Source organism: Schistocerca serialis, chromosome 2 (genome assembly GCF_023864345.2).
Source record: "Schistocerca serialis cubense isolate TAMUIC-IGC-003099 chromosome 2, iqSchSeri2.2, whole genome shotgun sequence".
NCBI lineage: Eukaryota > Metazoa > Arthropoda > Insecta > Orthoptera > Acrididae > Schistocerca > Schistocerca serialis.
This window is the reverse complement of record NC_064639.1, coordinates 982,228,872-982,247,400: the sequence shown is the minus strand read 5'-3', so window position 1 is coordinate 982,247,400 and position 18,529 is coordinate 982,228,872. Positions and strand designations below refer to the sequence as shown.

The 18,529-nt window shown below is 38.0% G+C and overlaps 1 protein-coding gene across 1 annotated transcript in view; it reads left to right on the top strand.

Moving 5' to 3' along the window:
• LOC126458401 (uncharacterized) overlaps nucleotides 1–18,529 on the top strand; it is a 69,746-nt gene that overhangs the window by 14,623 nt on the left and 36,594 nt on the right. Inside the window, exon 2 of the mRNA XM_050095414.1 lies at nucleotides 2,337–2,454. Within this exon, the coding sequence (XP_049951371.1) occupies nucleotides 2,337–2,454 (118 nt within the window). The remainder of the gene's footprint in view (nucleotides 1–2,336; nucleotides 2,455–18,529) is intronic.

The window sequence follows — 18,529 nt, the reverse complement described above, 5'->3', positions numbered from 1 at the left end:
CATTCTGTATGTGACTAACTTGTTTAGTACCCTCAGGGTTCACAATGCCTGTTCTGAGGCATATCCAGTCACGATCAAATAACTTTAGCGTAATCTTGCAGTACATTAGTTGATCTCTATTTACATTCCTAATAACATTTTCAAGGCATGCATGTAATCTAGTAGGCTTTTCATTTACATAGTAACAGTTTAGTGCTTTTAGACAGTTAATCTTGTGATTTACATTTGTTTTGCTTTCACATATGTCTATGTTAAAGTCTCCTGCAATACAGAATTTGTGATTTTTGTGTTTAGTGAACAACTTGATCAACGCATTTAGTTCATCTATAAGAACTTCCTTATCAGAGGAAGCCGCACGGTAGCTCAGCGTGTTCGGTCAGAGGGTTACGTAATAAAAAAACTGAGTTAATAGATCAACGAACTTAATAGGATGTCTTACGACGTCCGCCCCGAGCAGATACAACGAACAAAAGCGAACAAAATGAGATAATTTGAGGCCATCCTATGTTCGCTGTTTACACAACGGAACATTGCTGAGAGGTGGAGTTGGAATCACACCATACACACAGACTGCACAGGACAGATACAGTACACAGTCTCAAAGGGTATCAGTCGCATTTGAGGAGTGCTACGTGTGTTGTGTTGTAGTTACAGTGGAACCGTACAGTAACGAAGGGTATGCGGATATGCATTTCATGTATGGTAGGGCTAATGACAATGCACGGGAGTCTGCATGCTTATACCAAGAAACATATCCTCATCGAAGACACCCAGAAAGTTGTACATTTACATGGGGTCCATCGGTGCCTGAGAGAACAAAGGGGTTTTGCACATGGCAGAGCAGGAGGTAGGTCTATTCGCATTTGGCCTGAGGTTCAGGATATGGTGTTGGAAACAGTACAGTGCTCTCCAGGAACCTCGATGAGAAGAATTGCCACACAAGTGCCTGTACCAAGCAACAGTTGTGAATGGAGAATTTTACATCACAACTTACCACGTCCAACGAGTTCAATGTCTCAATGATGCAGACTTTGTTCCTAGAACGATGTTTTGACAGTGGCTGCAACAGCAGGCTGTAGTCAACCCTCATGTCGCGTGTAACATTTTATTTACAGATGAAGCAGGATTCACACGCGATGGTGTGTTTAACTATAATAATTCACATTTGTGGTGTGAAATAAACCCACATCCTGTTCATAAGTCACCACATCAGCAACATTTCTCACTGAATGTGTGGTTAGGAGTATTAGGCGATCAACTCATTGGTCCACACATTCTTCCACCACAACTTAATGGATGGAGGTACCTTAGCTTACAAAATTGCTTGAGGATGTTCCCCTTCAGCAATGTCAGAGTATGTGGTCATGCATGATGGAGCTCTGGCACATTTTGCTGCTGGTGTAAGATGGCATCTAACATGCAGATATGGCCAAAGATGGGTAGGTCAAGGCGGACCTGTACGTTGGTCTCCAAGATCACCTGTTCCAAATCCTTTGGATTTTTGTCTTGGGTCATCTCAAAAGCAAAGTGTACAGCACACCCATTAACATGGTTGAAGAACTGGAACAGAGAGTTGTACTTGCTTGTCAAGAATTCCAGAATGATCCAGGGGTTTTCGAAAGGATTCAAAATTCATTGCAGAGACGAGCACAGTATTGCATCCAGAAGGATGCAAGGAAAACACTTTGAACACCTCCCTTAACAGGTACCCTATACGTGAAATGTGAACTAACTGCGATGTACAACGCAATAGTAAAGTCTGAATTTCAAATTAATGTGTACTAACTATGACAGTGTTTACAATGACGTTAGTGGTGGCGTGGAGCCATACGGTCGTGTTCTCTTGCAAGTAGCTCGTTTGTGGACCCATGTTTACTGGGACATTTGTGCTTCTACTTTCTTGTACTTTCAGCCATGCACATTTGTGCCATCCTTTTTGATACACCATGTATATCTACCTTTTGAAATGGCCACCGTTAAATTATTCTATCTAGGATAGATATAAATTAATAAGCTATTTGATTGTGCATAAATTTCCCTTTAAAACTGTTTATGCAATTTATCTACAGTAGTTCCAGTTTTCATATATTTCTGTAAACCAGAGTGCTCATAATTAAACCAAGATTATTCTTTAAATGTCAAGTATTCCCACATGCACCAAATTTAAAGATGTGTAACAACAGTGATGGTCTGATTTTTATTCTTATAATTTTTTTTACTTCTGATGATTTATAATGTTGGTTAAATCTCAGTATACTTGGATGAATTTGCAGTTCATTTTAATGGACATTTATTTTTACACTGAACCTAAAAATTTTATGTTTATTTGTTTACAGAAAGATTATATTTACTATATAAATTCTCCTGGAAGTCAGCTTGATAGTGTTGACAGCTGGGTGCCAACAAGGATAGATCAAGAGAACTATTGGCCAAATGATCTCTACTACATGAACAGTGAGTAGATTTTAATAGCATTCACTGTAAGGGATTTGCCCATTTTTCTTTTAAGAACAAAAATATTTAATTCTGTTACGCTTACAGCGCATTACGAATAAACTTCGCAAATAGATTAAAACTTTTTCCCTCTACTAAATAAGTGATCTGATAAAATACCTCATTTATATATTCAACTTACATACTTATAAATATACAGTATATTTATACAGTATACTTATAAATATACACTAAATTTTATATGAAATTTAGGTATCTTGTCCACATTTCATTCTCAACATTGTGGCAACTAAAATCGACCATACGGAAAGTATACTCTATGGACTTTTACCTCTGCAAACTCTTCAAAATTTCATGCAATGGTTTACTATATTTAATGCTGCATAATAACTGCGTTGAACATCGAAACAAAATTAAGTCATTTATGGGGGAAGGTATCAGTCAAGAAGATGTGTAAAAATCTAATTTTTGGGCCAAATAGTTTTTGTGGAATCGATTGATAAGAGTGTCAAAGCAGTCGGAACACGATGCGTCTGCACAGGCGAGCAGTGCAGTGACAAAATCGCGCACAGCGCGGAATGCAGGGAGCACGTCTTTGTAGCAGCGAAAGGGTTAATGCGGCCGTGGTGGCTTTACTTCATGAACTGCGCGCTCCCCCCTAAACGTAAGCTTGCGAACTATTCTATACTATGGCGCTGCTTCTATTGGCGCGTGCGTCGTGTGCAACTGGCAACGCAGCAATCTCCCGCGTCTGGGCGGGCATGCGCGAGCCGCCAAGATAAAAGAATTGAACTATAGCATCAGAATAGAGAAAAAAATATTCCCAGAATCGGTTGAAACACATGAAAAAATGCGTACATTTTAAGTCAGATATTTTTAGGAACAATAAAACAATTTGCACCAAAAATGTTTTTCTTTAATTATGATGAACCTTCACTTGTCACCAAGTTTGCTGTAGCAAGAACAAACACTATTTATGGAACATAGTACTTTATAGAGCAATACATAAGATATGGTGAAATACAGGCTGTGTGTAGTACTGAACACATAGAACGAACAACAGGAATACAGCTTAGAGAACAGGCCGAACGCTCATTTGCAATCACTTAAATAGTATTGTTTCTTTGGTGGCTCACTGGAGCATGCCAGGAGGCCAACCCAGGTGGCCTCTCTAAGCGGGCCTGTGAACTGTACGGGCACACGATCTCTGAAATCGCCCTCATCATGAGTGAAGGTACATCAAATTCCTTTTATAAAAACTTTGCATCATACTTGGGTGTACAAATTTATGCAGATATGATATATAATGATCACTAAGGCTCAGTCATAAATAAAGCAGGTAGGGGACTTCGGTTCATTAGTAGCATACTGGAAAAATGCAGTTAGACTGCAAATGAGATTGTCTCCAAAACACTCATGAAAACTTATGTAGAATATTGCTCAAGTATGTGAGACCTATCCCAGACAGGAGTAACAGAGTATATTGAAGGTGTATGAGGAAAACTAGCACAAATAGTTGTAGATTTGATTGGTAAATGTGGGAGCATCACAGAAATCTAGAAAAACTTGAACTGGCATCAACTTGAAGATAAATGTCAATGACTCCACTTACGAAGTTTTAAGAACCGGTATTGAGTGTGGTGTGTAGAAATGTGCTACACTTCGCTTGTTTTTCTCCTGTACAGACCTTGAAAACAAGGTTAGATTAATTACAGTAAACACAGAGGAGTTCAAGCAGTCATTCTTCTTCACATGTATGTAAATGTAAAGCTGCTTTATAAAAAGGAGGAAAGGGATAATGTAGACAATTTTAGACCTATTTCTATGCCATCAGTGTTTGCTAAACTTATGGATAATTGATCATTTTATATCATACGATTTGCTATCAAATGTACAGTTCGGCTTTAGAAGTCATTTAACAACTGAAAATGGTATATCTCTTTTCTCTGTGAGGTACTGTATGGCTTAAACAAAAGGTTTCAAACTCTAGGCATATTTTTTGATTTAACTAAGGCATTTGATTGTGTCGATCACAAAATATTGCTCCTGAATTTGGGCCATTAAGGAATATGAAGAGCAGCTCACAATTGGTTCACCTCTTACTTTAACAACAAACAGCAAAAGGTCATTATTCATAATGTTGAGAATGGCTGTGATGTGGGGTCTAAGTGGGGTACAGTCAAGTGGAGGGTGCCCCAGGGATCAGTGTTGGGGCCACTCCTGTTCCTTATTTATATAAATGATGTGCCCTCTAGTATTACGGATAACTCTAAAATATTTCTATTTGCTGACAACACTAGCTTGGTTGTAGGATGTTGTATGCAACACTGGCTCAGTTTCAAACAGTGCAGTTTATGACATAAGTTCTTGGCTTGTAGAAAATAAACTAACACAAAATCGCAGTAAGACTCAGTTTTTACAGTTTCTAACACACAGTTCAACAAAACCTGATGTTTTAATTTCACAGAATGGGTATATGATTAGTGAAACTGAACAGTTCAAATTTCCAGGTATACAGATAGATAGTAAGCTGTTGTGGAAAGCCCACGTTCAGGATCTCGTTCAAAGATTTAATGCTGCCTTTTTTACTATTTGAACGGTATCTGAAGTGGGAGATCATTTGACACGAAAATTAGTCTATTTTGCTTATTTTTATTCGCTTATGTCATATGGTATTATATTTTGGGGAAACTCTTCCCATTCTAAAAGGATATTTTTGGCTCAGAAATGGGCAGCTTGGGCAATAAGTGGTGTAAGCTTATAAACCTCTTGTTGACCCCTGTTAACAAGTCTGGGTATTTTGACATTGGCGTCTCAATATATATATATCCCTTACTGTCATTAGTTGTTAACAATATTAGCTTATTCCCAAGAACAAGCAGCATTCACTCATTTAATATTCAGCAGAAATCAAACCTGCATTTGGATCGGACTTCCTTAACTCTTGTGCAGAAAGGTGTGCAGTATATGCTACATCCATTTTCAATAAGCATCCCTAGAATTAAAATCTTAGTAGTAATCCATGTGCTTTCAAATCGAAACCAAAGAGTTTCCTCATGGGTAACTCCTTCTACACTGGTGACGAGTTCCTTGAAAAATTAAGCTGATTCTTGTTGTATTATTAACTGTGTTTACCTAAACTTACGGCTTGACTTTTTTCAGGTTCATAAACATTTTATTTTTATCTGTTATTACTTTTATGTTGTAATTTCATGCACTTACACTTTCCGTGGCCTTGGAGATTTGTTCCTCAATTTGGTCCTATGGAACCTGACGTGTAAATAAAATAAAATAAATGATTGGATGGGGATAAAATGCAGATGTGTGGTGCAATGGGACACACCTACTGCCATTCATTTCACAGTGGTTTTCAGAATTTGATCATAGATGTAGATGTGTATGCAAATAGAGTTCTGACACATTTTTCTGAACAGAACTTATTCATTGCTTCTCAGTTAGTGTTTCATAAAGAATTCTTCACAGAGAAAGCAATACAAGAACTTATTAATTAAATAACAACAAAAATTATACTGTTGATATATTATATGGCTATACCAAAGCCTTTGACTATGTCTATCACAAATTTCAGCTTGTCAAATTAATATGGTATGGCACTATTTTGAAAAACATGACTTCACTGTAAGAATCAGTTTGGCTTTTGGCCAGGATGAAGCAACTGAAGTAAAACTTTTGCCTATGTTCCTTCTAACATTTTACTAACAAAACTGGAGTTTTATAGTGTATAGAAATTTACATTAGCAGCAATCGCCTCCCACTTGAACAACAGAAGACAGATTGTGTCAGATAGAAATACACTTTCCCTCTTAGTAAAAGTTAGTTCTGGTGTTCCACTGGGTCTGTCCTCACCCCCAACTTCTTGACCTGCATCATTATGTATCACAGTCTGTTATCTGTTGGTATACCACGTACCTCCCATCATGACATCAACAACCTTTGTAAGATTATGGGGGAAACACTCAACTCTGGATTGAATTACATAGTTCATTATATGCTGTCAGTTGAGTAGATTCTTTAACATCCATAACAATTAGTTCTACATGTCCTGAAAGATGGGTGGGGTAAATGTTAGTTCCCACTGCTACTGGTGAACTGCTAGAAACGGCACTGACTATGGTTATGAGGTTGTTTCTTCATGCTATAGCAGCTATTATAATATAATATACCCCAAAAAGAACAATTCCATAAAATAAATCTTGACCTAATGCATTTTATGTTTAAACATAGTTTACGTGGACTAGTGATGACTTCCCTTAAATGTTAAACATATTCTTCCCAAAATAATTGTAGACAAACATAATGTCCAAGAATAACAAACCTGGCAATGGAGAAAGGACTGCAGCACCAATTGGAAGGTCGAACAGAACATGACTGAATTCAAAAAGATTCCATTCCATTGCAAAAGCTGCAATAGGTTGAACCCTTCATTTAAGAGAAAATGGTGTCACATCTGGTTGAGATACAGTGTGGTAAAATTCTGAGCATCAGCGAACCAACAAAAGTAAGTACATAAATTGGGTAAGGGTATTGAATGATGAACCACCTTTTTGTTCAGCTCTCTATAATCCACCGCCGGTCTAGATTTCCTTGTGGCCACAGTACCAGGAAAATGAGTGCTGAATACAGATAATTGGAGGGGGGATGACACCTTGGTCAGACATCTCCTTCATAAGTACCTTAAATCTTTCATACTATGCTGCCCATGCCTTTCTTCGACTATATAGAATTCTTTGGCAGTCTGTTATGCTGACAAAATGAGAAGTTACAGTTTTTACAGAATCGAAATGAAACATAGTCTCTTCCCCAGTTATGTATTAATCCAGTCATCTGAATAACACCAGAACTTAAAATAAATTCAGTCAGCAGACCTTGTGTGTCACATAGCTTAATAACCCATGTGAAGCCACGAATCTTAAGCTTGGCTTTTAACAGCCTAACACATGCAATGAAATGGAGTTTACTTTGTTGTAGGAAGCAGACTCCTGATTCAACTCAGGACACCCATACAAAGATTGATGGACCATGAACCTTGCTCACCTAAAACTGTCACTGACCTATCATTGTCCAGCAGGGTGCAAAGTGGATTGTTATTAATGCCATTAACACACAAATGCAGCGAGGTTTTCTTGTGCTGACATGCCCTCTTGCCACTGCCTGGGACAGGGAATGACCAGAGCACTTGAGTTGTACCCTTTCAAGACTGTCATCTGATTGCTCTGGCATCCTGCTTCCCACAGGCAATCATGCCTAACATGTTCATGACTTTTGCAGGCAAAACAGCTACTCTGTTTGGCCTCTTGAAGCTTCTGTTCTTCCTATGACACCAGCCAGTTTACTTCCTGCTGCCCAGCCTAGGTCCACGTAACTAATGCCCTCAATCATATAGGCCAATGTTTCCAAGTCCTTTAACGTTTTAGGTAGTTGGGCAAATATGATATGTGATCATTCCAATGGATTGGTTCCTTCCACAATATTTGACACCATTTCTAGCTCAGTGTACAAAAGATACTAAGTTGTACCTGCCATTTATCCTGAACTAAACTTACTCTCATGTGTGCATACAACATCTGTAAGATTCCCACATCCGCTAATCCAAAAACTTCCTTCTGCTCATTGAACAACACCTAATATAGTATGAAAATTATGCAGTATTTGGGGTAGAGTACAGCAAGAACCTAGAAAACTGTTAGCTCCACTTTACCACCCTTACACCAGGACCCACTAACCTCTGATCTTGATAAGGCCATCTTCCTGCACCGTGTTTATTTTTGCCCTGCTGCCTTGTAATGAAGTTGCTGACAGCATTTCATTTAGTGTCCAACTCTGTTTGTGCCTCCCTTGCATGAAGCTTCTCCAGCATGTCACTGTTTACCTTCCCTTGCATAGGAAACATAAATCTTGTAGTTGATGTAAGTTACATGCTACCCTTGTGTGTAATCTCTTCAACTATGACCAGGAGGGAACCTCGCCTTTCAAGAACTTAATAAATGCATTGATTTCAGCCAGTGTAGCAGTACTGCAGCATTTGCACTACTTGCATTCTCCTGCTTCCGTGATGCTAATCAGACTTGTTTCCCCAATACCTGGCAAAGCTTCTGGGTCAACTTGGGTCAGTACATGTGGGGGTCTGTGTCTATTTTTTGGAGCCTAATGCAAGTAATAATTCCTAACATTTTTATTGTGTTCATGCACTCTGATTTTTCTGGATAACATTATTAATAAATGTTTCTAAACTTGACAAGTATTTACAGCCCCAATCCTCTAACCACTTATCACTCACATGTACTGTGCCACAACTGGTAGCAGAATGTGATTGTGTGTTGTGTGGGTGTGTTGTTCGTATGTAATATAACTGTGGTATTTCAGTGTTGCTCCACTCTTTTGCTGTTACTATTCCAGGGATGACAGTTAGAGACTTATCAGAAATGGGAAATGGCATGGCTGTGTAAGGGTGAGTTACCATGTGAAGTAGCCATTCCTGTCACTTCTTGTACTACCATCTCTGCAATAGCAATAACAAAAGAGTGGAAGGACACAAAAATAGCACAATTATCTTATGTACTAAAAACACACCCTTACAACACACAACCACATTGTGCTGCCAGTTGTGGCACAGGACACTTTCTGAGTGGTAAGTAGCTGGGGATTGTGGGGGCGTAAATACTTGTCTAGTTTAAAACCATTTATTAATAACATAATCCAGCAAATCAGAGAGTATGAGCGTAATAAAAAACAAAGGAAAGATTACTTGCAGTCAAATCTAACAAGCCTACAATTGATTCAGTGTAAAAGCTTGAGAGGACAACAGTGGAATAGGGTAGTTATGCACAAGTTTAGGAAAAAATTCACAGTTTAAATGAAAATGCGAACTGACTCAGAAACACTTAAGGCTAATATTAATTATTCCAATTAACCAAAGGCAGCAGGAAATAGACAACTTATAATCCAGAAAAAGGCCTAAACTATGCTGGAATATAGTCAAGATAGACAGATCTAGCAAATTCAAATGCTAGGCCAACCAATCAGATATAAGGTCACCCATTAAAACACAACAATAATATAAGTGCATACCTAAGAGGCTAATTCAATAAATCTTCAATAACTGAAATATATTTCAGCGAAACACACTTAAGCATTTGCAGCAGTCCAACCTTTAGGACAACAGTAAGTAGGAAAGCCCTGAACCCTCCAACTGCTAGCAGAGCTTGAAGAAGAATAACAATGGGAATGCAAATGACTGCACAACCAATGTTTTCATCAAGCACCACTCATTTGACATTTAGTATCCACTCATGTTTTTTCAGCACAGCCTACCTTGGAGCCAAGATGCCAGTCACCATCAGCCCACCTGGAACAAGAATCTTTGTTCATGCTTTGATAACAAGATCTGTTAGTTACTATCTTAAACCCAGACCCCACCTGGCTGTCCCACTGTTGCCCAAGCGAACTTGCAACTCTGTCCTATTGCTTACACCTGTCCCTGTTGCTCTGTTGTTGTCTTTTCTTGATAGCTCTCCACAGACTGAATGATGTCTCTGCCCAAGGCTCCTTGCAGCTAAAGCCTTGTGGCACTTCAGGTGACCTCTGGATGACCAGAGACCAGCAATTGCTGGACAGTGTCAGCATGCTGTAGTTCACAGACCAGTCATCATCTGAAAAGTAAATGATGGACAGTAATTAGTCTTGGAGTTTGAGTACTGCCCACGTTGCTGTCCCAGTGTGGAATCAGTGTTTCTAAGAAGGCTTTACTGGCAGCTTTCAAATGTATTGGATACAACTAGCTGCAAGAATTTGATCATGCAGGCACCAGTGAGACCTGCCTTCAGCAGCTATCAGAGGTAGTGGAGACAGATTCTCTGTGGCTCATGAAATGGAAGCACAGCTCATAATAATTAACGTCATCCCAAGAACTGAATTATGTCCTCTTGTCTAGCCTGAATCTAGGTGTAAGGCTTAAACCAAAGATTGTGTGGATATTGTGACAATGTCAAGTACAGAGTTCTTGGCTTATGATAATGTGTGGGGAGTTATAGATTCTCCCAGAATATGTCAACAATAAAAAAGCAGCCGTTGGAATAGCACAGTACATGTTTTGCGCCTATGAGGTTGTTTTATGTTAAAAAACAAACCATTAATGTTCAGAAACAGAATTAATAGTGTCCTGTTTGACACATCAGATCATTTCAATATCTGGGCATAACACTACCAAGTGATATGAAATGGAAAGAGCAAGTAAGGACTGTGGTAGGGGAGGCAAATGATGGACTGTGATTTATTGGGAGAGTTTTGGAAAAGTGTGGTTCATCTGCAAAGGAGACCACATATAGGCCACTATACTTGATACTGCACTAGGTCAGATTAAAGGAAGACATCAAAGCATTTCAGAGGTGGGCTGCTAGTATTACGGAGATGCTTTAGGAACTCAAATGGGAATCCTGAGGGATGGCAGCATTCTTTTTGAGGAACACTATTGAGAAAATTTAGAGAACCGCCATTTTAAACTGACTGCAGAATTATTCTACTGCTGCCAACATTCATTTCGTGTAAGGGCCACAAAGATAAGGTATGAGAAATTATGGCTCATGTGGAGGCATAAAGACAGTTGTTTTTTCCTTGTTCTATTTGTGCGTGGAACAGGGGACTTGCAGAGCATGTATGTGGATCTTGAAAAAAACTCTTTGTCAGGCCAATAAGTAGTACACAGCAGAATGAAGAGTCGGTCATATGTATTTGGTGTAGAATGAAGTACATGTCCTTTCTGATCATACAAAGAAAATTTGAATGTATCCATAATCAACTGCAGGACTGCGAAAGACAAGCTCTCAGAATTACTCTCACATAATTATGGAAGCAGTTTACACATAACACAGAAGCCTAGCTAAAATCAGAAACAAATACCAGTCCATTCCTTAAATATTATGAATGGAATTCTGGAAAGATAGACTAAATTGATGGAAAGTCATCTAGTAAAGCAGAAGTGATTTATGGCATTCCCAAGGTAGTGTTATAGGCACCCTGTTATTGCTTATTTATGTAAACAACTTAAGACACAATCTGAGCAGCCATCTTAGGTAGTTCCCACATGATGCTGTGATTTATCATCTAGTAGAGTCATCTGAAGATCAAAATCAATTACAAAATGATTTAGGTAAGATATCTTTAAGGTGCAAAAATTGGCAGTTGACCCTAAATAATGAAACGTGTGAAGTCATCTACATGAGTGCTAAAAGGAATCTGTTAAACTTCAGTTACATGATAAATTAATCAAATCTGAAGGCTGTAAATTCAACTAAATATCTTGGAATTACAACCACAAACAATTTAAATTGGAAATAACACATAGAAAATGTAGTGGAGAAGGTGAACCAAAAACTGTTTTTTATTGGCAGAGCACTTAGAAGATGCAAAAAATCCACAAAAGCGATCGCCTACGCTATGCTTGTATGTCCTCTTTTGGAATACTGCTGCTTGATGTGGAATCCTTACCATATAGGATTAACAGAATACATCAAGATAGTTCAAAGGAGGGCAGCACATTTTGTATTATTGAAAAACATGGAAGAGAGTGTCAATGACATGATCAAGATTTGGGGTGGACCTCATTAAAAAAAAAGACATTTCTTGTTGTGCCAGGATCTTCTCACGAAATTTCTTCACCAACTTTCTCTTCTGAATGTGAAAATATTTTGTTGATGCTGACCTACATAGGGAGAAATGACCATCATAATAAAATAAGGCAAATCAGAACTCGCATAGAAAGATATAGGTGTTCATTTTTTCTGTACAGTATCTGAGATTGGAATATGAAAATGAAGTCCCATGCTTCTTGACAGAGCATAGGGGAACGATGCGAGAGACCTGCACTGCCATACTAGGCAATGTCCCAATGGAGGTGGTTTGCCGTTGCCTTCCTCCGACCATAATAAGGATGAATGACGATGATGAAGATGACACAACAACACCCAGTCATCTCAGGGACCCCACTGGGAATCGAACCTGGGACTCCGTGATCAGGAAGTGAGTACGCTACCGCGAGACCACGAGCTGCAGACTGAGAATGAAATAACAGAGAATTATTGTAAAGGTGGTTCAATGAACCCTCTGCCAGGCACTTAAGTGTGTTTTGCAGAGTAGCCATGTAGATGTAGATGTAAGCATGAATGATTGTAGCATGGCCATTATGTGAACTCGGTAATGTTTAATGAGAAGTGTACAGAGTTAGAATACGAGAATATCTGGTGAATATAAGCATCAGTGGTGGGCCAAAAAGAGTATTTACATTTACATATTGCTCACCCGTATCAAATATGGAAGCTGTGGACCATTTTAGAGAAATTTTGGAGAGTATCACCCTTAATTTCCCCCATCATGCCTAAGTGATTAAGAAAGGTTTGAGTCTGTCAGATGTAGTATAGAAGATGCACAAGATCTAGACGAGGACAAAGTTTAATGCAAGACTCCACTAAATGTATTTTTTTAATAAAAATAATTCAATGAGTTGATTGAATTACCAACTTACGAGGGTACTGTAATATATTAGACCTGTTCGCAACAAATTGCCCTGAACATTTTGATTTAGTGACTATAGAGACAGGAATCAGCAACACCTAGGCTGTTGCAGCATCACTGATCACTTGTGGGAAACAAAACATAAATAAATGTAGGAGAATATGTATAGTAAACAAGAATGACAAGAAAATTATTATAAACTGCCAGAGCAGCCAACTACAGCTATTGAGATACAGTAAAGAACAAGTCAATGACTTATAGTTCAAATTGCAGACCAGGAGCTAGATTAGTCTTTTCTGGGGAAGATGGCAATGGGTGGGAAGAACTGACTGAGGTTCAATAAAAATACTTTAAAGTTACTATGAAATCAGTGGGAACTACCCTGCAGATTAAAATACATTCAAATCTTTGTGGCAAACAGAAACGAAGCAAAGTCAAAACAAGCATAGGGGCAACTATGAATGATGTGTTCAATGAATCTGAAAGCAGTAACTTACATACAACATTATTTTAAAAAGTTTATAAATAATTTAGAACATACCTATCAGCAAATGGATCATAGTCAACTGTTCAGATTTTTGTTGATCTTGAGACACTGAAATTAAAGAGTATCAGGTGAGGTTGCACAGTGTTTAGCACACTGGATTTGCATTTTGGAGGTCAACAGTTCAAATCCCCATCTGGCCATCCTGATTCAAATCTTCCATGATCTCCCAGAATTGCTTAAGGCCTTGCTCTTGCCCTTGAAGGGGCACAGCCAGTTTCCTTCCCCATCCTTCCATAATCCCAGCTCATGCACTGTCTCTAATGACCTTGTCACCAAAGGTATGTTAAACTCAAATCTTCCTTCCTTTGAAATTAAAGATGTTGAACTGAAGGCCGAAATACTAAATTCTGTTGATTGAGATTGCTTCACCAAATATCACTACTTTCAATCATTGCTTAGCTGCAAAAATGATACAGATAAAAGTTAGTGAGCGCAAAGCTGAAAAACAGCTGAATACACTTGATTGACATAATGAAATACTGTTAAATGAATATGTATAAGATCCAGCTTCTTTTTTTAACAGCAGTATATTGTAGCTTAATAGAACAGTGGCTGGAAAAAGTGGTCAACCCTTAAAGTTATTTAGAAGAGTGACATGACAGTTTCACAGAACTAAATACCTATTTCACTGAATCAATTTGTTGTAGAGTCAGGGAAACATTTTGTGCTCAGGCAAAACTTTCCAGGTAACAAAAAAGCTAATTTGCAGGAACCAAATTGAATTCATCATGAACTGATTATAAGAAACTTGGTGTGAACCAGCTGCATTATACTCAGCCTGCTATGCTCATACATTAGATCCACTAGCCTATTGATGACAAAGATCAGATTGATTTCATTTATGGCTGTGAGATTATTTCAATTGTAAAGCATAGTTACTGATAGAGACAGTACAGAACTTCGATTTTCATGACTGATGTGTGGTGCTCTTTAACCACTCATGTTACTGAAACTTGTTCACTATCCATTCTGTGTATTTATGTACAATCATTGAGTATTAAATAAACCTTGTGCGTTCATTTGCATCATTATATACATAGTTTTCACTGTGGACCAGCATTCCCACACATCTTCCGTGACTTCCAGAAAATCTTTAGTACAGTTTGACATCACCTGTTGAATAAAATATATGCTTATGAAATACTGGAACAGGTATGTATTTGGCCTGAAGATTTCCTGGCTAACAGGATCAAATGCTTCATTCTTAATTAGGTGACATCATCAGAATTGAAAGTGGCATTTGGTGTATGTCAAGGAAGTGTGGTAGGACTATTAATGCTCATGGTATATATGTAAATGATCTGCCAGCCACTGATTTTAGCTCCATAAGAAATGTTTGGAGGGCAGTGTGGAGGGTAAAAATCATAGAGGGAGACCAAGAGATGAATACACAAAACAGATGATCTGTCCAAGGCATTTGATGTCATACACCACAAGATTCTTCTCAACAAACTGGAGTCATATGGCATCAGAGGCACCCCACTAAACTGGTTCAGCTCACACCTGACAAATAGGAAACAAAAAGTGTCAATAAAACATAGCAACCAAGGACATATTGAAACATACTGCTCTGACTATATGCAATATTATGCAAGGTGTGCCCCAAGGCTCAATTCTTGGACCAGTGCTCTTCCTTGTCTACATAAAGGACCTACCATCAAATATCAATGCCAGCACCAGTAAACTCATCGCAAATGATACCAGTATCCTCATAACAAGCAAAAATGAACATGAACTCCAAGAGGCCATAAATGGAAATACAGACAAACTTGGTGATTGGTTTGAGGAAAACAAGCTCATAGTTAACACAAAGAAAACCACTTACCTAAACTTCCACCTAAGATCAAATAAAATTATTGCTGATATGAAATTACACGGTTCCCAAATATCCCCAAATACAGAAACAAGATTTCTAGGCCTATGGATTCAGGATGATCTAAAATGGCAAACACACATTAACAAAACTGATAGTAAGCTAAACCAAGTTTGCTATGCCCTACGAATCCTTGCATACTGCACAAGCCCTGAAACTGTTCACACAGCCTACTATGCACAATTCCACAGTGTAATGCAGTATGGTATTATATTCTGGGGAGACTCTACATATAGCCCAAACATCCTCCTCACCCAAAAGAGAGCTATAACAATAATGAACAAGGCAAAGCCGACTGATAGCTGCAAGCCTCTCTTCCAAAAGTTACTCATCCTACCCCTTGGCAGCCTGTATATACTAGAACTATGCAAATTTGTAAAAAGTGATATTACAAAATTTAGTAAAAATGTAAATGTCCATGACTATGGTACTAGACAGAAAATGGAACTCCATGTTAAAGAAATGGGCACCTCTGCCTTTAAAAACTCTCCCTTCAACAAAGGCATTAAAATATACAATAGCCTGCCATCAGAAATAAAAAACAGTAAGTCCCCGACTGTATTTAATAAAAAATTAAAATCATTCCTACTTGATCATTGTTTCTACAGTGCAAGTGAATTTCTGCTCCACATGGGTGGAAAGAAACATGAAACAAATTTCAGCAAAGAATTTTGTAAAGAGTAAAACATTAACGCAAGTATGTGCAAAAATCTTGCATCTATATCATCTGCTACTAAGCAAATTAAGTGCAGAAAGAATATCCAACCAGGTACTGTGGTGTATATGTGTTAGAGGAATATATCATTAAAATACAAATGTGTAACTGAGTATGTAATTTGTGTGTCCATAACTTCTCAGAAAATATGTGTGTAAGTTCATGTTTGTGTAAACTTTTCGTATATTACTTCATGCCAGCAAATTATCACAATGTGCAACATCAAATGTATGTTTGTGCATCACCATGTGCATGTCATGTAGAGTATTGATTCAGAGGACAATAAATAAATAAATAAATTCAGAAGGGTGTAGGCTGCAGTACGCACTGGGAGATGAAGCAGCTTGCACAGGATAGAGTAGCATGGAGAGCTGCATCAAACCAGTCTGAGGACTGAAGACCACAACAACAACAACAAGAAATGTTCACAGATGATCAGGCAGTTGTATACAGAAAAATCACGTTGTTACAACATCAGTACAAAATGGATGAAAATGCTAATCAGGCTGCTCCCACACAGTCTTTGGTTACTGTGCCATTTATGTTAAGACCCAGAGTTAGACTGGTATAAAGCAGAAGAGATAATGTATTAGAAATTTGGGGGGTTTTATTACTCGCATTCTTTTATGAAGGATTTTTTTTGTCAAACAATGGAAAATCCAGGAGGGAATGATGACAATATTATGAAAAAGGTAGAGTACTACTCACCACATAGTGGAAATGCTGAGTCATAGATGGGCACATCAAAAGGACTGTCAAATAGTTAAGCTTTTGGTCAAAAAGGACTTCATCAGAATTAGACAACATAAACACACACATACTCATGCAAAGGTAACTCACAATCATATGACCACCATCTCTGATTGTTGAGTCCAGGTTCAGTCTGAAGTTTCTCTTTCTTGGTGAGACATGTGAATATGCAATGATTGAATGAATGAATCAGTGAAAGCAAGCAAAGTGGAAGGTGGAGAGAACAATGGCAGTGACAAGATTCCCACATCCTCCAGCAAAAGAATAAAAATAAAAATAAATTTAAAGAAAAAAGAAAAAGAAAAATCCACTTAAAGCATGCAACAGACAAAAATCTGAGAGAGAACAATGAAATAGTGAGCAAAGGAAGAAAAGGAGCCCAATGGAGAGAAACGGATCCAAATATAAAGCACAGAAAATACAAGCTAAAAATAACAAAAGTACAAAGAAATAAAACATTAGAAACTACAATTCAGGTAGAGACTCCTCGAATATGTGCATAAATGACAAGCTAACACAAGTGTATACTTTTCATAAATGTTTAATATATCCAGAACACTGTTTCAAGGCCAGGTGCTTTCCGATATTGTCATTAGGGCATTAAAAGGTAAGTGTTCCTGAAAGACAGAGCTGCTGACCAGCTATATATACAATATTAAAAAAAACAAAAAAAAAAAAAAAAACATTGACATTACAAGGGGTAACAGTCAAAACAGACTGTAACTTATCCACCAAAACAGAAGAAGGATATCAAATAAGGAAGATGGTCGTCTCATATATTTTACAGAAAATTGTAAAATCTAAAGGTTTTTGTACAGATTTTCTATGCACCACAGACCATAAACTGGAGTTCACAGAAATTGAATAGATTCAACTAGAACGATAATAATTCCAAGTGACTCTGTTGCCTGGTGCAAAGTCTTCAGCTGGATGCCACGCTGCTACTTGAATATCCCTAACCTCCCCCGCTAACCATACTGTGAAATGGAGTTCTGCTACAAAAGTGTATAACAGGTTGCCAATGCACATGATTCTGGAAATTAAAAGTTCTCAGATATTCAGAAGTATAGTGAAAGAATACTTTTTAACTTCTCCTATAATTTACCAGAAGATCTTGACTTCCGTATAACCCTAGTATTCTTATCAGTCAGGTTTTAACTTTACAAGTATACAGGCAGCATATAGAAATCTGTGCAAAGTTACATAAATTCCTTACAAGAAGTATAAGATAAAAAACAGCGGTTGAGCAGGAAATAATGTCCATGGTGTTGTAGAGAGCTGTAGTGTGTAAAAGCTTCAGGATGAGGTGAGATTGGGATATATCCAACAAATAATGTACAGTGTCGGATGTAAGTAATACACTGAGATGAAGAGATCAACACAGAAGAAGGAGCTATGATGGATCACATCAAAGCAGTCTGATGGTTAATGCCCCCCCCCCCCCCCCCTGCCCTCCCAAAAAAAAAGAGTAGTGGAAGAGGAAGAGCCATGTAGTCGCCTTTCTTGTAATATATAATATACGTATACAATTGTGTCATTGTGTCATTCACGACTGTGTCATTCTTGTCATTTTAACATGATATTATACATTTTCAGAATATTATGGAATGTTATCAAGTAGCAATTCAGTAAGTTCCTGTCCATCATTACGTGGCATCATAAT